General features: G+C 32.4%; 4 protein-coding genes across 5 annotated transcripts; 2 read left to right on the top strand and 2 right to left on the bottom strand.

The window, feature by feature from the left end:
* Positions 1-849: 849 nt before the first annotated feature.
* LOC123899796 (zinc finger BED domain-containing protein DAYSLEEPER-like) lies at positions 850-4275 on the bottom strand. Its single transcript, XM_045951017.1, has 2 exons — positions 4160-4275; positions 850-2975 (listed from the first exon to the last, which is right to left on the bottom strand). The coding sequence occupies exon 2, from the start codon at positions 2952-2954 to the stop codon at positions 1002-1004; it is 1953 nt and encodes a 650-aa protein (XP_045806973.1). The 5' UTR covers positions 2955-2975; positions 4160-4275; the 3' UTR covers positions 850-1001.
* Positions 4276-13084: 8809 nt separating this feature from the next.
* Positions 13085-18479, top strand: LOC123899793 (PX domain-containing protein EREX). 2 transcript variants are annotated; one of them, XM_045951014.1, is made up of 9 exons: positions 13085-13534; positions 13608-13706; positions 14438-14524; positions 14653-14761; positions 14876-15516; positions 16406-16570; positions 16658-16900; positions 17183-17398; positions 17968-18479. In XM_045951014.1, the coding sequence occupies exons 1-9, from the start codon at positions 13244-13246 to the stop codon at positions 18217-18219; spliced, it is 2103 nt and encodes a 700-aa protein (XP_045806970.1). In that variant the 5' UTR covers positions 13085-13243; the 3' UTR covers positions 18220-18479. The 2 variants fall into 2 exon arrangements, with proteins under 2 accessions (XP_045806970.1, XP_045806971.1); XM_045951015.1 differs by having other exon boundaries at positions 13106-13534; positions 13616-13706.
* A 493-nt stretch (positions 18480-18972) lies between these two features.
* Positions 18973-23830, bottom strand: LOC123899794 (signal recognition particle 54 kDa protein 2-like). Its single transcript, XM_045951016.1, has 10 exons — positions 23639-23830; positions 22603-22924; positions 22412-22511; positions 22072-22225; positions 20902-21052; positions 20670-20818; positions 20335-20435; positions 20051-20214; positions 19775-19889; positions 18973-19651 (listed from the first exon to the last, which is right to left on the bottom strand). Exons 2-10 carry the CDS (start codon positions 22831-22833, stop codon positions 19383-19385), a joined length of 1434 nt encoding a protein of 477 aa, XP_045806972.1. The 5' UTR covers positions 22834-22924; positions 23639-23830; the 3' UTR covers positions 18973-19382.
* Positions 23831-25262: 1432 nt separating this feature from the next.
* LOC123899792 lies at positions 25263-25995 on the top strand. The gene is made up of 2 exons (XM_045951013.1): positions 25263-25495; positions 25640-25995. The coding sequence occupies exons 1-2, from the start codon at positions 25304-25306 to the stop codon at positions 25829-25831; spliced, it is 384 nt and encodes a 127-aa protein (XP_045806969.1). The 5' UTR covers positions 25263-25303; the 3' UTR covers positions 25832-25995.
* Positions 25996-26436: the final 441 nt, after the last annotated feature.

The following is a 26436-nucleotide window of genomic DNA, read 5'->3' as shown; positions in this document are numbered from 1 at the left end:
TCTACTCATTCAATCACCAACCCTTCCATGTATTCGACGGTATGAATAAATAGCAACACTCTAAAGCCAATTGTGGTTAATGTGTTGGGATAAACATGCATCTACAATGAACTAGTACATGTATTTTCAAGTTTAGAAAACATGATATTGAAGTTGAGATACATTTTGAATGAAAAAACTTACGTATTGTTTTATAGGTAATATTAATGTTGTTCAACAATCATAACACGTTAAATTGTGATTAAAAACTGAAGGGGAAAAAACAATACGGGAGGAAATAAGTTAGATTGAGGCAAACTTTGCAATGCTCAAGTCTAACCCAACAAAAAATTAATATTAAAAACATGAAAAAACAATACGAGGGGAAATAGGCTAGATCGAGACAAACTAGAGCATTAACAACACTGATTCTAAATTTTTAACATACTCTCGTGTTGGATAAAATTCATGTAGATACGTTATTGGTAAGAATCACCTTAACACTCCTCTTTTATCAAGTAACATTCATGTGGATCTTACCATTTAGGAATGAGTCCCACGGTGATATCTACATGAATTTTGACCGTACGAGAGTGCGTTAGAACAAGTGTTGGAAGTGTTTCCACCAAAGGACGAAACATTTGGAATAGACATTACTGACCGGAAAGAAATAGATACTCCATGTTGCTGTAAAATATTTATACTTCTAAGTTATAGTTGTGAAATTTGAACTAAAGAAAATATACTGACCAATACCAAAAGTAAGAATAGATGAGATATTTTAACCCAAGCCTAAATAAAAAATTTAATAAACAATGTAAACACTAAAAGATATAGATCAAAGGAGTAATATTTTGTATACACTCAATGTTGGGTACAAAAGGGTTAAAGTCAAAATTATTAAAATAGAATCACAGTATATTATCAACAATAAAAAATATGAGTTGGTCACAAAAGTTTGTTGACCTAAATTGTATCAAAATTTCAACACCTACCCCAAAATGAGAAAAACTATATATCATCTAATACTCAATTTTCACAAGTTCATGTGAAACAACATCAATGGGTTTTGATTCACAATGGAACCAATCCTTAGTACATATTAGTGCCTCAAGAGTCAGAGAGTCTAATGAACTCCTGTTGTTGTCCATTTTTCTAATTTGTGTGTCAAAAATAGAATCTGCAGAGAGAGTGGATACTGGCATAGACAAAATATCAGATGCCATTCTGCACAATGTTGGATACTTGGATCCATTAATTCTCCACCAGCCTAGAATATCAAATTCTTGTACACTAGGCTCTAGAGGCTCTTCAAGATACTCACTCAATTCTGACTTAGTGAAGTCGGAAATATAGAACTCAATATCGGAAAGTCCATCTTCGGCAGGAAAAAGAGATCCATCAAATGATACATCTTGAAATTCATCAGTTTTCATCATAATGTCGTTCCCGACATCAAAATTTGTTTCGGTAAAAGGAAGCACTTGTATGATACTATATTCGAGGAACATTTCATGAAGACTATCCTCAACCGTTCTTAATGGATCAGCATTCTCGCCAAATATCTGAGCAAAAGTGGATTCCACAAGTTTCATTTTGTACCTCGGATCCATGGCTACAGCAATTGCTAAGATGAAGCAGCTTTCGCTCCAATACCGATCAAAATTCTGTTGCAGAGATGTAATCATACTACAACAGAAAGGATCCTGGATCGCCTCAGTCAACTTCACCTTAAGCTTGGATACTTCGAGGAAAAATAAGTTTGCAGTTGGGTACGGTTGGATGGTTAAAAATATAGCAGCATCATACAAAAACTTCAAACACACACATAGATTTTCAACCTGCTTCCAATCATCCATTGTAAGGGAAATTCTGTAATCGGGATCAAAAGCCTCAAAACAAGTAAAAACTTCCTTTAATTCACCGGCAGCGACAAGCATATGGTAGACTGTGTCCCATTTATTTTTGTCATCAATTAAGAGATCCATCTTACTAGGAACTCCAAGTTGTTGCTTAAGTTGCCAAAATCTCTCTTCAATCGATTTTGAAGATTTCACATATTGCACACTCTTGCGAACTTTAGTAATAGTTTCTTGCATTGACCAGAGAGCATCTAATGCAAGGCCACTAAGCACGCGAGCATAACAATTTTGTCTTAATAATTCACCGTTGAGGATCACAGGGTTCTTAAAAGAGAGAAGATCCCTCATATTTTCCATCAAAGTCTCACTGAAAAAGAGTTTATGAAATAGAACGGCAAACAGGCGATCCTTTAAATGCCAATTCTTTAGGCACGTCACTATAGTTTGATTTAAAGAACCATCCAAATCAGGAAATGGCACCGCAAAAACATTAAGAATGGGATGATGTAAGTTCCAATCACCATCGATGAAGTGCCCACGAAGAAAAACATAGCCCGATGTCTGATTTGTAGTCCATAAGTCCAAGGTGAGGTTGACTCGTCCAGGAATCCCGTCAATAAGATTCAGAAGGTTTTGCTTCTCTCTGAGGTAAATGGAAACACAATCCCCTTGGATAGTATTTAAGCTCAGTGGGTTGAACTGTGGTTGAAGTGCCCGCGCAAAATCAATGAAACCTTTGTGTTCCACCATATGAAGTGGATAATCATGTAAAATAATCATTTTGGCAATCTTATCGTTGCAATGCCCCTGATCAAATGACATAGAAGTAAAGTAAGGTTTTTCTCTAGCTGGCTTCTTATGTGGTTCGGCACTAGTTTTGGAACACTTGGTTTGCTGATTTCTCATACATATTCCCAGAGTAATGTGCCTATTGAGATGGCTGGTGCCAGATTGTTTAGAACCTTTCAAATAGGCAAACGATTTTTTGCACCTATTACAGCAAGCCCTAATACATCCTGGTTCATCAGTTTTTTCCAAAGTGAAGTGTTCCCATACAGAAGATTTCTTTCTCCTACGCTTATTGGGTTGTATTTCTGAATTCGGCAACTCCATGACAGTAAAGCAGGTGTAGTCCTATAAACAAATAAAAAGACAAAGCGTGAAACAATAGACTAACATAACTAAAAAAATGGCTGAACTTGAATCATATGTTACTTAGAGTTGTTTAAATAAACTTATTGGCAAACACTAACCGAAAAACAAATATCAAAAAAATCGTCACACATTGTGAGTCTTTTAAAAAATCACTTCTCACATATAATATGCATTTCTCAATTTCCATCAGGAAAACAACTCTACAAATAGTCTCAGAATTACCAACTAAAGTCACATTAGTCTTAACAAAAAAAAGTTTTGACACTTAAACAGTCCCTCCTTAACGGAAGGAATAGTATGTTTTGATTCTGATTCTGAAAGACAAGAATGAAGATTCACTCAAACATTTATATCATCAAAGACAGACTAGAAACTATAGTTGTCTGTTATATTATACAGTAACATTAAAAATAAAAACGGCAACTTTGTGTTTCAGTGCAATGTTAAACGAAAAAACCAATAACATCGCCATCGATAACAACATACGCTTCAACAAATACATTTAATAATTAAAGAAAAAAAAGTGTATCAATCCAAATTTGCTATAATCCACAGTAATTACACATTTGGGCTCTCTAGTGGACACCTCGAGAGTGCCCGCAAACCTAATCTTCGAGTTGCCATCAAAAGATGTGATTTTTTTATATGGGTTTCTTTTGTAGCACCAACACTACTGATCAAAAGTGTGTCTTGTCTCCAACACATGTCATATAATTACATTCAAGCCAATTAGTTTGTTTTCTTAAACCGATGTCAGTGTCGTGTCTTGTGTCTGTGTTGGGTGAGGGTATTACACTATTACTCCCAAATGGGAGGCTCAAAAAATCAAATTTAAATTCTTTTTCAATGTCAGTAACTTCCCAATATCATATTATGGTATTTTAAGTTTTATTTCCTATATGAATTTGAATGCATATGAAATTATGAATGTAATGGTGATAGTATATGGATAGAGTCCAATGAAAGAAAAACTGGGAAAATTCATAAACAAGTTATTATTCAGAAACCTAAAAAAAAATTCAATCTTTCATTCATTCATGAAGCGTATGAATCAATCAGTGAAAACAGCATTGTATTGCATTCATGAAACAGGAACAGAAACAGAGAGAAACATAGTGATATGTGTGTGAATGTGTGAGCGATGAAGAGAGAAAAGAACGAACCTTTAAGTGCGGCGGAGAGAGACTGAGACGGCGGTGAGGGAAATCAACGGCCGGCGAACGGTGAACGTTGCAATAAGAAGCGTTTGTTTGTTTGTTAATAGTGATGAGTTCTTTGTCCTTGCGGCTGAAGCAAAAAACCCATATATACAAAGTTAAGGGTTCCAAATTTTATTTATATATCTTTTTTCTACTAAGATTTTTTTTTTTTTTTATTTAACCTAATTATATTTAAGTACAAAATCCTTCAAATATTTGTCTACCTTTCCAAATCTTTTTTTGAACAAGAACTTTTCCAAATCTTTGTATCGAATCAATTACAGTACAAAATCTAACATGATTCTTGTGGCCAAATAAGCATGTAAATTAGTTTTTATATTTTATTTGATACGTTTTGTGTGTTAACACTCTTCTATTCTTAAAAAAGTATTTTAATAATTTTGCCGAGTTTAGTTGAAAGTTTAAGCAAAGTCTCATCCATAAATCAAATTAGTTTTTTTAAAACAAAACTGATCTTAAATGGAACTTAATCACTTGATTTTGTTTTTTGTTTTTAACTTAGTACTGATCGATAATATGAGTGTGTTTGATTTGATCTATAAAAAATAACTAAATAACTAATAAGAGACTAAACAAACAATTTTTATTGTATTGTATTTAATTTTAAAATTGTTCATGAAATATGACAAATTGAGAGCAAGAGACCAGACAAAAGTACAAAACAAAATTTTTTGTCCAAACTAAAATTTATTAAAGAAATAAAAAAAATTTAGAAGAACCTAGAATTATTGCCTTTATGACTGACCAAATTTATTATCATTAATGTTGGTCTCTTTGATTAATTTGACATTATCAATCCTATATTTGACCAAATTTTTTATATTAATTTATTTTAAATGAATGTAGTCAACCACGTAATAATGTAGCTTATTTAAAATATTAAAAAAATAACTATTACATGAGGTTTTGTCCAAAAATATTAATAATTACAAAAGCAACAAAACGAATTTCAAACTAGAAAACATAAATGAAAAAAAGTGTTATATAACTATGTATAAACAATGAGAATAATAGGGAAGAATAAAGAGAAAAGGAGAAGAGAGTAGAATAACATAGTTTGTATTATTCTTAAGTGTATACTTTACATGATACATGAGTTCTATTTATAAGTAAATGTAATGGGCCAATAACATGGGCCTAGAACTTATATGGACATCCACTAAATATTCATAACACTCCCCCTTGGATGTTCATCGAGGATATGCCTCATTAAAACCTTACTAAACAAAACCCAGTGGGAAAAAAATTTTAGTGAAGGAAAAAGAGTACAACATCCTTTGTGTTTGAACTGAACTGCCTCGTTAAAAACCTTACTAGGAAAACCCAGTGGGACAAAACCATTGTGAAGGGAAAAAGAGTGCAGAATATATTTATGTCTCCCCCTCATAAAGACAATTATATATGAGATGAAAAAAATCAAATAATCTTCTGTAGTAGTTGCTCAAAAGTTTACTTGGCGATGACTTGTAGAAAATTTGCTCTATCTTCCTTTTATGTTACTCCGCGAATTAGCAGTCTTGCGATGTTATCTTCATATTGAATTGTTGCAAGAACCCTTCAGAAGAAAAATTACAAATCTCTTGTATGTGATAAATCATGAACTTCAATCAAAACACATTCTTGACTCATCTCTCGTAGCGCTAAAGTTTCTTCATCATTTCATCGGGTTGTTGTTGTGATTTGTTTCACATATCTCTATGAGTGATTTTATTTCTTCATGTAAACATATAGTTTGTTTGTGATATATACCATTATGAGGATAAGAGAAATAACCTGCAAATATCTAAAATAACGAAACGTATACTTTATGATATATTGTCAACAAATATTAGGTCCATAATGTATTTGGCCCCAACTGAACTAAAATGTGGTACTTCGGGACCAATTAGTTCTTCATCATTATTCGAGCTCTAAAATATTCTTCAAATACTTATTTTGTAAAAAATGACAATATTTCAAGCTCTTAAGGAGTTTCTTGAATATATTTTTATCATCAACATAAATATAAAAATTTCATTGCCAAATATTTTCTTAAAATAAACAAATTGTCATTTTCATATTTCTCACTTGGAAATATTCAACAAGAATATTATACAAACATGCACATATATTGCTCGAGTATATAAGGAGATTTATTCATGTTTATTAAGTCATCTCTCCAATAGTTTGATATACGTGTCTCACGAAAAAATTAAATCCTTCTGGGATTTTCATTTAATCATCATTATCAAGTGAGTCATTCAAACACATTGTACCACATATGTGCTACTAAACTTAATCAATTATAAAGAAGTTGTGAATTCACTTCAAGTGAATACGCCTCTTGAAAATTAATGGTAGACGTTTATCATTATTATCTTTTCGCGCGAAAAACTAATTTGTACTAATTATTTTCATCTTCAAGTGTATGGACTGCTGGTCCAACAACCTTTTGCTTTGCAAAGCTAGTTTAATAATATCAATCGTGTCTACCTATCTAGTAAATAATTTCATTGTCTATAATCTTTAATAGACTTTGATCTATGATCCTCATTGTCATTTATCACATATATAGCGCTTTATTATGTGCAAAAATATTGTCAACGTTGACTTCATCTCGGTTCCATCATATTTTATCAATGACATAATTTATTGAGATCTCTTTATTTTCATATCTTTCAGGTACCTGATAAGTTCTTCTGGAACTCGAAAAATCTATTATTCATATCCTCACTTGGGTCATCTTTCTTTTTAGCTCCTTTTTTTTATATTTGAGGATTTTCATCTTTGGAACCGATTAGCCTACCACGCTTCAGGGTGGTTAAAATTCATTTGCAATATAAGATTGTCCAACAGGGACATCCATTTTGATTGGAGCATTAGCAGCTGATAGTTGATTTCATAGACTTTGCAAATGATATATCTTTTGAACATCTGGTTCAATCTATTTTATATGAGGATCAAGATGAGATAATAATAATTATTTATTTCAAGTGATTCATTTGAACTTCTGGTTCATATTTTTCAGCTGCTTATTCCCTCCCCCTAATATTGGGAAAACTAATTCATCATCACTTGAAAATTTATCCTTCTGGGCTATAAACAAGTCCCTAATTATTAGCTCAATATAATTTATAAAGGATGAAGAGTCATATCAAATATAGTTTCCCAATATTCTTTAATAATTCATCGTATTGCATTATATTGGAGCAATTGCATATACACAACACATCCAAAAATGCTTATATGGAAATCATGTTTATAAACCAAAGTTCAAATTGTAAATTAGGGGAGAACTCGTAATAACTTGTTGGCTTGATGCGAATCATTATCTCACACACCATGTTTGAATGTTCCCAAAATATAAAATTAGAAGTCATGATCTCATAAGTATCGGTCATGTAATTAAACTTTAGACGTCTAAAGAATGGATCTTCAAGTCCATTTTTTTCTTGTATGATCATATTCTATTCGATATCAATTTCAACTGACATACGATACTTATCAAATATTTTCTAAGAATTTAGAAAATTAGATCTTAGCAACACTATTTGAGAAAACATTTTCACAAACTTCTGGTTGTGAGTTAACAACATGCATCTGACCAATTTAGTTGATGCATCAATTCAAGTCACAAAATGTCTAGATGGTCTAATTTCTCAAATTATCAATTGCTTTTAGGAACTGGTAACACAAAAATTATTAAATTGAAGGAACTTCAAGTCCTTCAATACATAACTATAGTTTTTTTTTTTTCGCATCATAATAAATCCGGGATGACCCAACCGGTCTTGCCAATGGTAAATTTAATATGATTTGTGCTATGAATCTTCTGGATTCTTAGTTAAAGTACATCATATTATGGCTCTTCCGAGCTCATAATTTAAAACTCAATAAATTTCTATTAGCTTTTGAGGAATATCATGCATTCTTGAGTTCCTCTAAATAACAATATTTTAGCTCTTCTGGAGCTTTCAATAATTCTTGCATCACTATTCGGCATCTCTCCATTTCTTGTTTCAATATGATATTCACTTAGACGAATATATCTTTGAAACTTAATAAATTTCTATAGGACTTACTGCATTAGCATTGTGCTTGTTCTTTAATGTAACAATACATTATCTCTTCTGAAGCTTTCGATCATTTTTATAGTACGAGATATGGTGCTCACATTTGATTCTTTCATTGCCAAGGACGCGAATTATAATTTAATGTGCGTTGTTGCACAATCAGCGAGATAAACATTTTCTATATGAAAATCAATAGTCATAGCTTAACAAATATGATATTTTAAGCATCAAATTTTCTAGTGCATTTCAATGCTTACACTCTTTCTTTTTTTGGAACTATTAATGAATCTTCTTGATTCATAGCTCTATTATATCATACTATGGTTCTTCATGACTCATAGTTTACTTGTATTGTATATAATAAATTTTCCGGATTCGTAATTTATGTTTATTTTACTACAATTATTTTGAACTTGTAGAGAATGAATTTGTAAAAAAAATATTGCTTCATTTCATAAATAATGATAAATATATACTTCTAATTTTAAAAGTCTTGCACACAACACTATAAATTGATGTGGCATCAGAAAAAAAATAAAAACGGTTTTGCATTTATCACCTTGCCTGTAGTTACGTTTCAAGTGATAAAAAATAAATTGATTGTCTTTCAATGCAATAAACGCATGGGATCATGGGATTCTCTTTCAATGCAAAAAATAAAATAAATTGATGACAATAATCAACCGAAATGCTCTATTTAATAGCATTAGTTACAAATATGAATAAAGAAAATAACCAATCAATTTTCCCCTTTTTTCTCTTTAAACGCAGATTGAATTAAAAAAATATTATAATCGTAAAATGTGATGTATTAGAATCAAAGAAATATTCTAAAACAATATTATAAAAAATTAAAAGGAGATAAGATCAAAACTATGTACACCCGTAATTATATATTTTTTGAATCAACATAAAAATAGGAAACATGGCTTAATGTACCAAAATAAATAGGAAACGTGGCATATAAAATTTACTGGTTTAGAAGATATGGATATATATATATACACATAAGCAACAAAACAGTACCTTAATATTACGTGATTTTGTTTTAGGATACCACAATATTAGGAAATTTAGATTGATATTAACCCGGTCTAATTAACCCGAGTTAATTATTCCAAGTGTCTCAGGAGACTTCCCTACAACAATTGTAGGCAATTTAATTTAACAGAAGTGTCTAGACTTCCCTACAACCCTGGCACTGCCAACTTAAGTGTTCAGCCAATTGCCGATAATTCTCACTTACACGACAATTGAACCGTATAAAAATTTATCAGGGTATATATGACAATTGAATTCTTATGGAATTCATAATAAAATTGAGATTCGTAAGTTCTCCTGCAACTAAGATCATAATAAACTGTGAGACTTTTTAATAGTGAATTCTTCCGGAATTCATGATGGAAAAAATTGAGTTTTCTATATTCTTCAGGAACTAGATAATATATTTTAACAATAAAATTAATTCTCTAATCAATCCTTCAAGGATTAACCATTTTGAATTCTTCTGGAATTCACATAGCATAATGTTGAGTTCTTCCGCAACTACCCTTTTGAATTCTTCAGGAATTCATAGAGAATAATAAGTTGCTTTTGAATTCTTCAGGAATTGTATAATAATAACAATAATATCTTGTGCAATCCTTAAGGGATGCATGAATATATTCTTCTGGAATATATAAGGAATAAATAAATTATAAAAACAAAAACATAATTACATGTTTACGACATATAAAAAAAATTGCATCGTTCTATGTTCACTGCATATATGTTTAGGTATATTGAATTAACAACTATAACAGCATAAACAAATATATTCTTCTATATATAGTTTTGTTTAAGTGTGTATTAGTTTAACACATTGAATTATTATCAATTACAATAGAAACAGTGGACGCAACAAAAATGAAATGAAAAAGGAGACATACCTTTCAGTTCCAAGTCATGTGTGAGTGGCCAACATTCAATTGATTTAAGCTATACCAACAAACTATCAAGAAGAATTTGAATTCTTCCAAAATCATCTGTGAATCTTTCGTGATTCTTTATTATATATGAATTCACAAAATACTAGTAGTGATTAAATGTATCTATAAGGCGCTCATTCCAATTGATGGAATTATAACAGTATAGCCTATAATCATCGATACAAAAATTAAAATTTATATACATATTAAAAATAGATTAACAAGAATTACATGTCTCAGTTGGTGAGATCATTCGTGCTGATAACGTGTTATATAACTATGTACACCCGTAATTATATATATTTTTTTTTTTTTTTTTTTTTTTTTTTTTTAGAATAACATAGTTTGTATTATTCTTAAGTGTATACTTTACATGATACATGAGTTCTATTTATAAGTAAATGTAATGGGCCAATAAAAAGTGAAGGAATAGGGAAGAATAAAGAGAAAAGGAGAAGAGAGTATATAACTATGTATAAACAATGAGAATAATAGGGAAGAATAAAGAGAAAAGGAGAAGAGAGTAGAATAACATAGTTTGTATTATTCTTAAGTGTATACTTTACATGATACATGAGTTCTATTTATAAGTAAATGTAATGGGCCAATAACATGGGCCTAGAACTTATATGGACATCCACTAAATATTCATAACAGTTTTAGTGAAGCGTGAATTATATACTCCCTCATGTTTTTTTATAATGAATACTTTGGAAAAAAAAATTAGTCATTTTTATAAGAAATTTTGACCAATTTTAAATATTTTAAATGTTCAATTTCACTTATGCCCTTATTTATTATGAGAGAATTTAAAAATAAGAGTAAGTTAGATGAATAAAGAGTATTTAAATAAGGGTATACATAAAATATATTTAAATTTATAAGAGTATTAAATAAAAATAACTATGTTAAATGTGTTTCATTGGTTTGTGTGATTTTTTCGAAATATTCCTTATAAAAATGACCGAGGGAGTAATAATTATGTAACAGGAGTAGTTAAGTTATTTTTTATTTTTTACAATAAATAAAAAAGTTAATTTTTTATTTATTATATTATATGTACGAGTTATCAAACCACCATTAGGTTTTTCCCTTTCGAGACTAAAGACTCTCTCGCCATCTTACTTGCTCAATTATCTAACGTTTGTATAATAAACTTAATTTTTATTTTTTAAATGATTGCAAAGTTTCCATCACTATTTAACGGTGGTTAAATATCTTCATCGCATAAACAAGATATTAAATTTAAGTGATTAAAGATTTCCCCGTAAGATAAATCGTTTGAAAGTATCTGATATTGATTCATTGTATGAACAATCATTGGTTAGGCTTTATTTATTTCAGGGTCGAACTCCCCTTCCCTGTAAATCGGATTTTTAATTAAAAAAAATATATATTCATCTCATAACTAATAGGGTGAGTTTATGGTGTGGTGAGCCCTTGATTCCATTCTCTTTATACATACTCATTTGCATCACTTGCTTCGGCAATTGATAACTTCATTGCCAACATTAAATGGACTATTCCAGATTATATTTTGAATGTTTATCTTCAACTTTCATGATCTAACTGCTAAAGTGATCATCCCTCTTAATGGTAAAAAGGACAATTTGTACTCGAAACATTCTCATGATTGAGACATGCCTCTCAAACAAGCTTACTTTTTCCGTTATACTCTGCTCAAAATGTCTCTTGTCTCTTGGGCTAAAGCATAAAACCATAAGGTTATTCCACCTTCAAAATCAAATGTTAGTTTGGAGATGCTTGTATGGTAAGCTTCCTATAAATGATAAGTTGGTCCTTAGAGTTTGTAATCATCCATCAATGTGTAGTTTATGTGGTAAGGTTTTGGAAACCACAAAGCACTTCTTCTTAGAATGCAGTTTTGTCTTGAGTATTTAGAACTGAATTAGCTTAATAATTAACTTTCTTCACTCCAATTTTATGAAGCTCTTAGTTATATCGACTTGTAAAGACCCTAAAATTGTGTCTATCTTATTACCTCCTTTATGCATTTCTTTGTGTCGCATATTTTTAGATAAGGTAATAGCTGCACTAATACTATGACTGATATTGGTCTCTCCTTGACTCTATTATCTACTTTTATGTCCCAAAAGATTGATATTGATTCTGCTAGAAATAGATTTGGCTTACCTTGTTATAGATAGGGATGGCAACGGGCGCCCATGGGTGCGGGTTTGACACTTACCAAACCCACACCCGAAATCATTACCCAAACCCAAAGGTTGTTCGGGTGGCAAAACAACACCCACGCCCACACCCATTGGGTTCGGGTTTTTTCCACCCAAACCCGCGACACATTTGAAAATAATTTGCAAATTTAAGAAATTAAATTCCAACATAGACTTTGAATTAAATTACAACTAAAATTAAGGTCTTCCAAGGAAATTCAAATATAGACTTTCAAGAAATTACAACATAGACATTCAAGAAATTAAATTACAACTAAAATTTAAGGTCTTCCAAGGAAATTGAGGGAGATTATGGGGGTAATTAGGTAATTATAAAATATTTTGGGTGGGTGTATGGGTTTCGGTCAAACCCACACCCATATTATCGGGTGTCACCCGAACCCAAACCCAGTCAAATCGGATTTTGCCAGTTGACTTGGGTTTGGGTTCGGGTGGGTCTCTCGGGTTTGGGTTTTTTTGTCATCCCTAGTTATAGAATGATTTATTTAAAGGTGAAATTTCTGTCCCAAAATTAAATCGAGTATTACCAGTAAATTAAAGGGAAAATTATATAATTTTATATTAACTTAGTTTTTTTTATACTTTTTTTATATTAATATATTATAAAATAAATTGTAATTTTAAATGAATTTAGTCAACCGCACAAGAATTTAACTTATAAAAAATGAAAATTAGACTAGTCCTTCGTCCAACAAAAAAAAAAAAACAATTTACAGGAGCAAGCAACAAAACGAGCTTAACCAAAAAAGCAGCTAAGTGAAGAAGAAGAAGAAGAAGAAGAAGAAGAAGAAGGAAATGCATCCATACGTACACAACCTATCACCTCTAATTGACATCAATTACACTTATCCATATCTATACTCCGAAGAATATGATGATTATGATATCAACAATATCAACCAAGACGACACCGTTTCAGAAACAATCTCTCCTCTCCCTTTGTCCATGGATTGGTCTCCTCCACCTCCCAATTGGAACGGTCCAAACACTCTCTGGCCTCACACTTTATCATCTTGGACTTTTTCTTCTACTATTCCTTCTTGGCTCCTTGTTCCTCAATCTACATCTTCTTCTGATCCTGTTGTGGTAACTAACTAACTAACTGTTTTTCTTCAATTTTTTTGATTAATTAATTTGTTAACTATATGTTAGGTTATAGTTTTACAGGGTTCAAGTTGGAGTAAGATCTCCTCAAGCTATCACTACTACCAGGATTATTTTGCGGAGATTTAGTGATTTTCTTGATTTGTTTTCTCAAGTGAGTTACTTACTCTATGCATATGAAAGTTTCATTTTTTAGATAAGTTAATTGGGAAAATTGAAATGTACACTAAGGGCCCGTTTGGATTGACTTATTTTTGACCTTATGCAAAACAATTTATAAGTTTGTTAAGCTATTTTATGAAATAATAGCTTATGAAGATACAATTTTTACCAACGAGAACTTATGAATTAACATAAATCCTTATTTTTTATTTGCATAAGCTATTTTTCATAAGCTCGAAAATAAGGTAATACAAACAGGCCCTAAATGATTAAATATTAAACAGAAAAACCACTGTTTTGGTCCTGAAGTGTAACTTGTCATTTTGTTGTCAGGAGGCATCCAAATTGCAAATACATCCATTCACAAGTGTCTTTTTTATTACTCATTTTGGTTAACAAATATGTTTTTATGTAGTTAATTTAGTCCTTGAATGTGTTTTTCGTTGATCAGTTTAATCCACAAAATTATTAACAAAAGATGACCTAAGGATCTATTTGCAATTTGGATATATTTAAGGACTATAGTGTCAGTGAGTCCTCAAATGTGTCTTTCTTATATTCTAGAGCTACTTATTATATTTATGTAGTTTAGAAACTGAAAATACAAAATGTTTTCCCAAAGTAAGTGAGACTTTAGAAAGTCATTTTCTTTTAATATTTCTTGTTTATATAAGTGTTTTTTGAGAAATTTATGCACCTTGTTTTGGTTTTTTTTTTTCCCAGCTGAAAAAAGAATTTCCCATGAAAAACCTGCCTTCGCCACCACCAAAAAAGATATTGAGAATTAAAAGTGAAGCTCTTTTGGAAGAGGTACATCTCCATCTTTTGCTGCTTCCAATAATTCTTTTGTGGTTGTTAAGTATTTGTTTTTTTTTTTGTATTTTAATTTTTCAAATGACTTCTATGAAGTTTGAAACTGACAAATTGGTTTCTTTCAGCGACGGCGTTTATTAGAGAATTGGATGAAAAAATTGTTATCAGATATTGCTGTATCAAGAAGTGCGCCAGCAGCAATTTTTCTTGAGTTAGAAGCTGCTGCTAGAGCCTGTATGTTTTCCTTATAAATATAGTATTTCCTCTGTGTTTGAAAGAGTTTAAACCACCGTCCTTTTGTGACTTTCTGCATACATTTAACGTCTTTCCATGGCTGTTATTTTTCAGCATTCCATGACGCGGATCATCATATTTCAGATGAACAAACTGCTAGTAGCACTGGAGCATCACATATGATCCAAGATAATTCGCATGGTTTTGTTAAAGCTGCATCTGTTTCTGGTGATGATACCCTTTCTGAGGTTTCTGAGCTGGGTACACCAAGACACGGAAAAGATATATTAACATCGGAACATGACTTGATTAATCCAACCGAAACAAGTGTTGGTCCTGCTGCATCCAGCAAAGACTTTATTTATGAGGATAATAATACAGGCAAGGTCACTGAGAAATCTGGTGATGCTATAGCTATTCGTCTAGACGGAGCTGACTATACCCCAGCTAATGCTCATGTCAAGAGATTGTCAACGGAAAGCATTGGAAATGACTTAAGTTCTGTACAGAATACTGAAACATCGAGTTCAGCAGTGTCCACTTTACTTCAGGATGTTTCGCATGACCTTCCTGGGAGTCGCGTACCCTCCGGAAACTCAGATTTGTTATTGACTTTTCCATTAGATGAGCGACACAAGTTAAACAGAATTCTTAATACCCAGAAGCAGAGAGTGGCCACGGCAAAAACTGATGTTGAAGATCTTGTAGCAAGATTGAATCAAGAAATGGCTGCAAGACAATATCTTGTGACGAAGGTATCAAATACGTGTTTAGGATAAATTTTTTTGGTATTCCGTGTTTAGGATTTTTGTTATTATTACTAATTTTGAAATACATATTTTCATTTGCCTGTTACTTTTATTTGTTTCAATAGATGTAGTTGAGATAAATTTGCATAAGCTGTATGGTGTTTTTCCTTGGCAAAATATATATTTCAGTTCTTTAGACCTGAAATTATTGCCATAGATTTATTTAGGCTTAATTAGTAAAATGGTCCCTTAAAGACATTTTTGGTTTCACATTGGTCCCTTAAAGAAAAAAAGGACCAAATAGGTCCCTTAAAGAAAAAAAGGTTCAAATAGGTCCCTTAAAGACATATCCGTTAATCAGTTTGGTCCCTTAAAGACATCTCCGTTAATCAGTTTGGTCCTCGAAAAAATGGACGGAAAGGACCAAACTGATTAACGGAGATGTCTTTAAGGGACCTATTCGAACTTTTTTTTTTAAGGGACCTATTCGGACCTTTTTTTCTTTAAGGGACCAATATGAAACCAAAAATGTCTTTAAGGGACTATTTTATTAATTAAGCCATTTATTTATCTGCCTGATGTTAACATTCAACAAATTGCCATCAGGAAGTCAAATTTAATAATTGTTAATACCCTATCTGTATGAAATCATCAAACTGCCATTTAGTGGCCAAAATATCTTTCATGATGTTTGTTCATTTTGGATCGAAGTTCTGAGTCAGTACTCAACTAGTGACAAATGAATAACGTGAGCTTGTGAAGTTCTCAGGTTGCTCTGCTGTTCTTATGTAAAAACAAATTCAATCTCAATGATGGAAAAGTTAAAAGAAGTAATGATATGTTATTGGACTTCATATGTTCACATGTTCAAATGTTGTTATACTTTTACTTGTAGGTTAAAGATTTGGAAGTTGAGCTTGAAACAACTCGAGTGAACTGCAGAGAAAGCATGCAGCAGGCTGTTTTAACCGAAAAGGAAAGATTTACACAAATGCAGTGGGATATGGAGGAACTTCGGAGGAAGTGCCTGGAGACAGAAATGAAATTGAAGTTTGAAGAGGTGTGTCTGCTTGTGCTTATTAAATTTAATCAACATCTCTTATCATTCGATTTTGGTGGCTTATAGTGAAAAATTATAATGATTTAGGATGAAAGGTTGCTAGCAGAATCAACAAAAGCATCCATTATTCAGGAGAAGCAAGTGTTGCAACAAGAGTTAGATGTGGCTAGAGAACAACTTAAGCACATGCAGAAACATCATGATGAGTTTGAGATGAAATCAAAGACAGATATGAAGTTGCTAATAAAGGAAGTGAAATCCCTTAGAAGCTCTCAGTTAGAACTAAAGCAACAGCTCAGCAAATTGATGGAGGAAAAAGTAGATGTGGAGGTACGGTCCTTTCTGGTTCTTATATTTTACCGTGAACTAATACTGAACAATTTTAGACATTTCTCTAAACCAGATCAGGAAAGTAATTTGACTGATTCCATCTGACTAATTATTTCTAGAATCTTATTTACTTGTATTTATTTTCACACAAATTGATATTTCCTCTTATTCATGATCTTTATAATAAAAAGGAAAAATGGTTTAGATTTTCATTTTTATGTTATCCTAAAAGTTTGAAAATCCAATTAACTTCATGTTCTTGTTTTACTGTAACTTATTCAGAGAACTCTTCAGAAGGAAAAGGAAAGAATGCAACTTTCACATAATTCTAATGCAAAGTTGTTGCATGAGTGTACAATCCTTCAGAAGAGGCTTCAGGAGTGCAGTGTAAATTTTCTTGTTGAAGAGGAAGATAAATTAAATGTTGACACTTCACCATCTGACGCTTTGGATTTGTTAGCAACATCTGATAATCGGATTGGCCTCTTGCTCGCAGAGGTATGAAATTTTTGTTTAAAAATTATTTTTTGGGTCACTTGCCGTCAGAATTAGTAAGTTTAACTTGAGCTTTCCTTTTTCCATCTGCATTTCATTTATGCATTATGCTTCTTTAATTTTTTTTTTTGAACGGCAAAATATATTATGCTTCTTTAATGGCCCGTGTTTTTGCAAGCTGTGTTTACGATCTATATTGGAGCTCCTATTTTGGACATTACTCTTTAATCGTTAACAATTTATTATTTTCATTGGCATCTGTTTTCACAAGAACCATGCAAAAGGACGGATCTTCAAGAGTAATACAATTGATGTAGGGTTTAGATTCAATTTTGTTTTGTCAGCATGAATCTATGATAATTTGTGTTTCATTAGTCCTGTCAAATTTGAGTTTTTTCATTAAACAGTCAGACACTCTTCAATTTTCCTATGACAAGATTCTGAAATTTCACCTAGCAATTATCATCTATGTTTGTACCATATTAACTGCTTTGCTTCCCCTTAGCCTTCTATATGGTGTCTCCTCTACTCACCGTGTTGTTTGCATGGTGTCTGCAAATTTATGGGATCAGGCACAGCTCTTGGCACAAGATGTAGAAAATGTTGTGGATGCTTTGGAAGGAAATACAACTACAAATGATACTGAGACAACTAATGAATTAAGGAAAATGCTGGCAGATATATTTGTAGACAACGCCAGTTTAAGGAAACAAGTCAATTCTGTTATCCGTCGTGCTTTAATTGCAAATATCAAATCTGAGGAGAATGAGGAAGACGAAATCCATTTGCAAAAAACTTTTCTAAGCAAGTTCTTAGAGACATGACATGTTCAATACTATGTAATGTTAATGTTACTAATATAATGTATGTACCCTATCCATGTTACCAGGTTACTTTTGTATGCATTGCTCAAAGTTAATTATCATATTCTGTGAATGATAGACCTGTGGGTAATTAATAATGAAGGTCTATCATAGGAAAGAGGGGGAAAACCCAAATAAAGGGTTGTCTTGTAGTTAGAGTTGGTTAGTTTGTAATGCCAATATTTTTTCTCTCATGTATAAAGAGAATGAGGTTGCCTTTAGAGAAGATCTTTTGACTTTTTATGTTTAGTTTGAACGGGAGAATATCGGGCATAGGACAATAGTCTCTCCTGTGCACTTTTTCCTTTTGTGATCAATATAGATATTGGAACGAATAAACTGCATTTTCTCTATTGTTCTACCAAGAAGCCTAACAATTGGTCCAACCTGTCGGATCAAGACCGTGAGTGCTATGGATAATCATACCTTGGAAAAGTGGGTCAACAATCAAGAAAATCTCATGCTAGAATTGAAGACAAATGCCAATGAATATGGATCAAATTAGAGAACGATTACTTGATAAGATTATGATGAAAGAGTTGCTTTTTGAACTCAAGAAGAATAAAATGCCCTAAAATTGTAGTGGAATCTATTAACTAGAATGACAATGATGGATATCACGAGACTGATGGTGAAAAAGGAGAACCACCGTGTTCTTGGATGAAAGCAAGTAGAACTCTTCACTTTTGAATGTGAAGAGTTCATAGAAACTACTGATTTCAAGTATTTATAATTCCACCGCAATTAATATCAACTTGTGGTTAATTCAACAATTTCATTGCAGCCACCTATTCCTTCAATCAAATACAAAAAAGTAATGTAGGATTTGTTCTACATGTTACTCAATTATGAAAAATTATCATTTATAACAGGATTACATGGTTTTGCTATCCAAAACTAAATAAGTCAATCTATACAACCAAGAAAAAAAAATTGTACAATAAAGAAGCTAGCATCCAGTTGAGGCTTTTGCAGTCAACGGATCAAGTACAATAAAGAAACATAGTGTAGTTCTGAAATGTCTGTAGCTGTCGTCAGGAAGAATGCTCCACTATTAAGTCCTGCCCAACCAACAGTTATTCACCACCACTAAACATTCCCATCATGTCTTTAGAAGATCCCATCTACCTCATTAAGTTTTGTAACCCACCCATGCCACCAATTTGCCTCAGCATCTGTGCAGGGAGGGCTTTGGCCATGCTCTGTGCATTCATATTTCGAGATAGGGCACTCATGTCACCCTTCTTTGGTATTTTAAGTCGTTTCATTACCTTTGCAAGACGTTTGTACTCTTCCATCATGTCTAACACTTCCCTAACTAGACGACCAGAACCTCGGGCTATTCGCATCATACGTGGTTCATTTATAAGCTTTGGGTTTGAACTATCCAACTCTGAAACATTAGCCATTAAAGCTTGAAATGTCAAGATATATATATATATATGTATTATACATTATTTAAATGAGAGCATAAATACTGTATGCATAAAGTTGATATTTCAACTATCACACATACCTTCATTTGTCATTGAATCCATTATTGTCATGTACCGCTTAACTTTTTCCTGGCTTTCTTTCTCTTGGCCTTTTGGCATTAACTCCGAACTAAATCCTGGAAGCATAGAAAAGACCTACACATATCAACTCGAAATCAGTCAAATAAAATAGCAGCCCCTAATAGTTAATTAGTATATGGAAACAATCAAACAAGCGCTTATTAGTATCTTATGGCAAATCAAATGTAAGTATATCACGAAATAAATAGTCAATGAAACACAATAAGGTTATTAACCTGGCTCAAAGGACCCATACTAAGCATGTTCTGAAATTGCTCATACATAATCCTCAAGGTCCTCAAGGTGAAGCCTTCTGATAACTTTTGAAGCAATTCAGGCTGTTTGTCCATAGGAACAATGTCATGTATTTTGTCTACAAACCCAGACCAGTCCCCCATGCCTAGTTCAGAAGACATTTGAAAATGATTAAAAATTATATAGTTATAGGAACTTGGTAGGTATCACATGTCCTTGATATATAATAATGTATTGAGTGAGCAGAAAATAAAATAGTACACACCTAATAGACGACTAACAAATGGCTTAACTTCAAAAACTTCAAACTCATCCATATGTTCACCAGTTCCTATGAATATGACAGGACTCTTTGTTGCTGCAACACTGCACATATAACATCAGTAAGACCAGTGTCCTTCTTCCAAATAATACAAATATACTTTCCTTACAATAGAGAATTGAAACCACAGGGATAGTTCAAATTTTAGATGAACAAATATGCAATACACTTGCATCTATGACTTTGATAACAGTGTATTATAAACTGCTGTTAAATTCAGCTGTGCATAGTTGCAAAAATTAAGAGTAAATATAGTTGCCCCTGATATCAACACTTACGCGCTAAGAGAACCACCACCCTTGGCATGGCCATCCATTTTGGTAATAATTACAGCTCCAACTGCAACACTCTGTTTAAATGCTTGGGCCTGATCAAAAGCAGCCTGACCAATACTGCTATCCATGACAAATATAACAAGATCCGGTTTCTGAACAACGGAAAGAAAATATACCATCATTTATTGCGTTTTTGAAATAGATATCAAATGCATATAGCAAAAACAAGACCTACCGTTGCTTCTGACACTTGGCGCATTTCTTCAAAAAGAGCTGCTTCTTGTTTGTGCCTCCCACTGGTATCAACAATTATAAGATCACGGTTTTCTTCCTTGAATCTCTCCACACCTTCCACAGCAACTTTGACAGGATCTGACTCCATATAACTGTAGAGGAATGGGGGCACGGCAATGCAATAATTATTTGATAATTGAAATCATTGACAATGAAATGCAACTCAGAAAAGTTTTCAGAAGCAAATGGTATTAAGCACTGCATTATCATAACTAATCTGTAAGGACTTGTAATAATTTAACAGGAATATAAATTGGTTGGCATGGATACACCCTACCAAAGAATAAAGAAAAATGAAATGTGAAACCACAAAAAAGACTAAACAGATAACCTTTGAGAAAAATGGGCCATGTTTGCTTTATGTTATCTCCTAACAATATATGATATCTTCCAAATTACCCACATATTTTTAATGAGCCAATAATTTCCTTTTTCCTTAACCTTTTAAGTTGACCCTCGTCATTTTCCACAGTGTGCATTTGTTTACAGGTATAAGAACATATATTCCCAGGAATCATGTGTTCCTAAGAATAATATTACCATGAATAACATTTCCAGGTGCAATTACATGTTAGTTAACAACATAATATTCCCACAAATATTTCAAATTTATTTAGTTAAAAAAAGTGGTAGAATGAGATGAAGGTGAGAAGTTACAGTTGGGCTATGTTTTAAAATAACCTTTTATTCCATGGGAGCATAAGATTCTTGCCCTTTTAGCACGCAAAATGAAAAAGAGGGAAGACACAAATAAAGTACTCCTATATTCCGACTCCATGAAACCGAGAATACTTTAAGTGGCTAAGCCTAAGATTGTTCATCTCATAGTTTCATAATTAACATAAACACGGTAAGTGGCTAAGATGCAAGCCGTGAATAAATAATAACTAAGGGTTATGATCCATTATAACATGAACAACCACGATTTAGTCATCGGATGGCATTTATACAAAACAATAAGTCATTACTCTACACTCTGACACTACAGTTCAGTTCAACCATCTCCACCTCTATACTCTGGCATTTATACAAAACAATAAGGCAGCAATACTATATTGGGATCTTACAGACAAACAATATTAACCTACAACAAACAAATACAAACATGTACCTTCCATAAAAAGGGATTTTAGCTTTAGTAGCATTTTGCTTCAATTGATCAAATGCACCAGCTCTAAATGTATCTGCACAAACTAAAGCCGGCTTCCATCCTTTCTTCTGATAATAATGAGCATATTTTGTACACGTCGTAGTTTTTCCAGAACCTAAATTCATTTTTAAAAATACATAACATAAGTATCTCTCTACATACTGCCAAATTAGCATGCGCACATGTGTGATGTGTGTATACTGTATAACCTAATCTATGTCACCTACACATTACATAATGATTAAATTCAATATCATATCATAAACATAAAGAATCAAAATTTGAAATTGAATTAACAAACCTTGTAAACCAACAAACATGACAACACTTGTTTTTCCTTTTTTGGGAACAAAAGAGGATTTTCCAGGATCCAACATTTTGCAGAGTTCGTTAAACACAGCCTACAAAAAAACACTACCATTCATGAACAAAAAAAAAATCATTTAGTAACAAATTTTTATTTACAAACTGAAAATTTATAGAATATGTTACTTGTTGAATGATTTTGCGTTTGTTGTGACCGGCGGCGAGATCTTGAAGATTAACAATCTTCTTGATATTGGTCCGCATGTCTCGAACGAGTTCGAATCGAACATCTGATTGAAGAAGAGCTCGATTGATTTCGTTGAGACAATCATTGAGGACTTTCTCGTCGATCACTGTTGCATTGCTCATCTGCTGAAGAGCACGAGTAATGCTCCCTCCTAACTGTGCCAGAACCATCTTGCTCAATTGATTTCGCTGGATTAGGGTTCCGATGAAGAAGATGATGATTGATGAAGATTGGAATGAAGAAGGGTTTGGTCTTTTTCGTCTGTCGCCGGCAAAAGAAGCGGGTTAACAACATACGCTTCAACAAATAAATTTAATAATTAAAGAAAAAAAAAGTGTATCAATCCAAATTTGCTATAATCCACAGTAATTACACATTTGGGCTCTCTAGTGGACACCTCGAGAGTGCCCACAAACCTAATCTTCGAGTTGGCATCAAAAGATATGATTTTTTTTATATGGGTTTCTTTTGTAGCACCAACACTACTGATCAAAAGTGTGTCTTGTCTCCAACACATGTCATATAATTACATTCAAGTCAATTAGTTTGTTTTCTTAAACCGATGTCAGTGTCGTGTCTTGTGTCTGTGTTGGGTGGGGGTATTACACTATTACTCCCAAATGGGAGGCTCAAAAAATCAAATTTAAATTCTTTTTCAATGTCAGTAACTTCCCAATATCATATTATGGTATTTTAAGTTTTATTTCCTATATGAATTTGAATGCATATGAAATTATGAATGTAATGGTGATACTGATAGTATATGGATAGAGTCCAATGAAAGAAAAACTGGGAAAATTCATAAACAAGTTATTATTCAGAAACCTAAAAAAAAATTCAATCTTTCATTCATTCATGAAGCGTATGAATCAATCAGTGAAAACAGCATTGTATTGCATTCATGAAACAGGAACAGAGAGAAACATAGTGATATGTGTGTGAATGTGTGAGCGATGAAGAGAGAAAAGAACGAACCTTTAAGTGCGGCGGAGAGAGACTGAGACGGCGGTGAGGGAAATCAACGGCCGGCGAACGGTGAACGTTGCAATAAGAAGCGTTTGTTTGTTTGTTAATAGTGATGAGTTCTTTGTCCTTGCGGCTGAAGCAAAAACCCCATATATACAAAGTTAAGGGTTCCAAATTTTATTTATATATCTTTTCTCTACTAAGATATTTTTTTTTTTATTATTTAACCTAATTATACTTAAGTACAAAATCCTTCAAATATTTGTGTACTTTTCCAAATCTTTTTTTGAACAAGAACTTTTCAAAATCTTTGTATAGAATCAATTACAGTACAAAATCTAACATGATTCTTGTGGCCAAATAAGCATGTAAATTAGTTTTTATATTTGATTTGATACGTTTTTGTGTGCGTTAACTCTTCGATTCTTAAAAAAGTATTTTAATAATTTTGCCGAGTTTAGTCTAAAGTTTAGTCTAAAGTTTAAGCAAATTCTCATCCATAAATCAAATTAGTTTTTTTAAAAAAACTGATCTTAAATGGAGCTTAATCACTTGATTTTGGTTTTTTTTTTTATGATTTTGGATTTTTTTTTAACTTAGTACTGATCAATATGAGTGTGTTTGATCTATAAAAAATAACTAAATAAGGGACTGAATTGAACATCTGATTGAAGAAGAGCTCGATTGATTTCGTTGAGACAATCATTGAGGACTTTCTCGTCGATCACTATTGCATTGTTCATCTGCCGAAGAGCACGAGTAATGCTCCCTCCTAACTGTGCCAGAACCATCTTGCTTGATTCTACAGATCAATTGATTTCGCTGGATTAGGGTTCCGATGATGATGATGAAAGATTGGAATGAAGAATGGTTTGGTCTTTTTCTTCCGTCGCCCGCAAGGAAGCGGGTTAATGTAACCGCCAACCGGTAATGGGCTGGTATTGGGCCAATGATTTAGTAACCGCCAACAAGGTAATTTTGAATATGTCGTCAGCTACTTTAAAAAAAATGGTAGGGTGTCTTCCGGGGTATATGTTACCTAAGTATTGAACAAATGTATTTTGATAAATTTGTGGGGGTATTTTGGTAAATATTTTTGAGCTTATACATTTTTCGCTGTTATAAACTTTAGAAACTTTGTTAAGCGGCAAGCTGGTCACATCATTACTAAGGCATCATATTCTCCATCTAGTCGGTATCTCTTTAATTTGATTCTTCTTTATATTGAGAATATTTTAATTGAGTTTAATTGTTGTGCACTGTCGGTGTAAAGATTCTTTACACATACATTCAATGATATGTTGCCACATCATTTAATGAATTTGACACATCATGTGTTTTTAAATACCATATATGATGTGTCAGTATATTATTGGATGCATGTGTAAAATAACTTTACACTGACGGTGCATATAAATTAAATTCATTTTAATTAATGAAATGAATTAAGTTTTCTATTATAAAAAACAACTTTAAAAAATTTATCCTCCTTCCAGCTACACTCTAAAAATTCCAAATTTTCCAATTTTACCCCTCTCCTTATCGGGCCTTGATTTAGTTTTTTTATTACTAAAACCTATTTGTCTATTTTCGTAATTATAATAAACTTTATCTTTTATTTATTGTTACCGTTGATGTTGTGGTTGGTGTGTGGTTGTGAATAGATAGATAGATATGGCAGTCTCGGTTTCAGAGATTGTTGGACTAGGAAGAACTTCCAAGAATTGCTTGTTATCGCGTTTCAGCTGGAAAGTTAATGTTAATCCACCAAACAAGGCCTTAGTATACACTCTCTTCCCTACAACTACTATAAGGAAATGGTCTAGTGTTGTACGAGCTCAGAACTCTACAACTTCTTCATCTCAAGTAAAATAACTCAACCCCTTTTTTTCTTTTTTATGTTATTATTTCTTTCTTCTTGAGCCATCTATCATAAATTCATAAATCATAATCACACTACTTGTTGCTAATACACATGTTTACCTTTTTTTAATGATGTTTGTAAAACAGAAGGAGGATTCAGTGTATGTGTCAAAGCTAGTGGTGGGTTCTTTTGCTGGTGCAGCTGCAATTAAATATGGAAGTGCTATTTTCCCTGAGATAACCACTCCAAACCTTGTGCTGGCTCTTGTTATCATCTCAACACCTGTTCTTGTTGCTGTTCTTCTTTTGATAAATCAAAGTCGTCGCCCCGAGCCATAGACATAGTATTACTTATCTATCAATCAAAACAGTGTAATTATCTTTTGTTTATTTATTGTTTTGTAGCATTTGCATGATTTCTGTCAAAAGTACATCAATAATACCAGAGATGTTTGATACATTTCCAAATGAATAATCAAGTACTCATCATACCTTATTTCTCAGAGAGATGTTATTTTGACACACACAAGTCCGGCATTCGGGAATAACAAACAAGTGATAAAAATAAGCTTATGTTTGAGTAAAAATAAGTTCAGCGCTTCCCATCGAGTCAAAATTGTGTTTTCAAAATCAAATTCCATATCAAACGAGTGACACCCCTAAATTTTTGGTTCAACTGTTTAAAATTGGTCGAACTAATGAAACTGAAATTCGAATAGCTCAAATAACTGGACCATAGACAGTGTTGTTGGTTGATGCATGAAACTATTCAACTTGGCTTGATTTTTAAAACATCAAAGTAAATAATTCTCCGTCTTAATCTAAGGCATCAGAGTAAACCATAAGAAATGAAAGCAAACATTGTAGTATAATATAATTTGATTGACAAACGAAACTCTACGAGACAATGAAAGTAAACGTGACACTGCATGACAAGCAAGTTG

Source organism: Trifolium pratense, linkage group LG7 (genome assembly GCF_020283565.1).
Source record: "Trifolium pratense cultivar HEN17-A07 linkage group LG7, ARS_RC_1.1, whole genome shotgun sequence".
Classification (NCBI taxonomy): Eukaryota; Viridiplantae; Streptophyta; class Magnoliopsida; order Fabales; family Fabaceae; genus Trifolium; species Trifolium pratense.
Note: the sequence above shows the minus strand (reverse complement) of the source record. Positions and strands in the feature narration are given on the sequence as shown.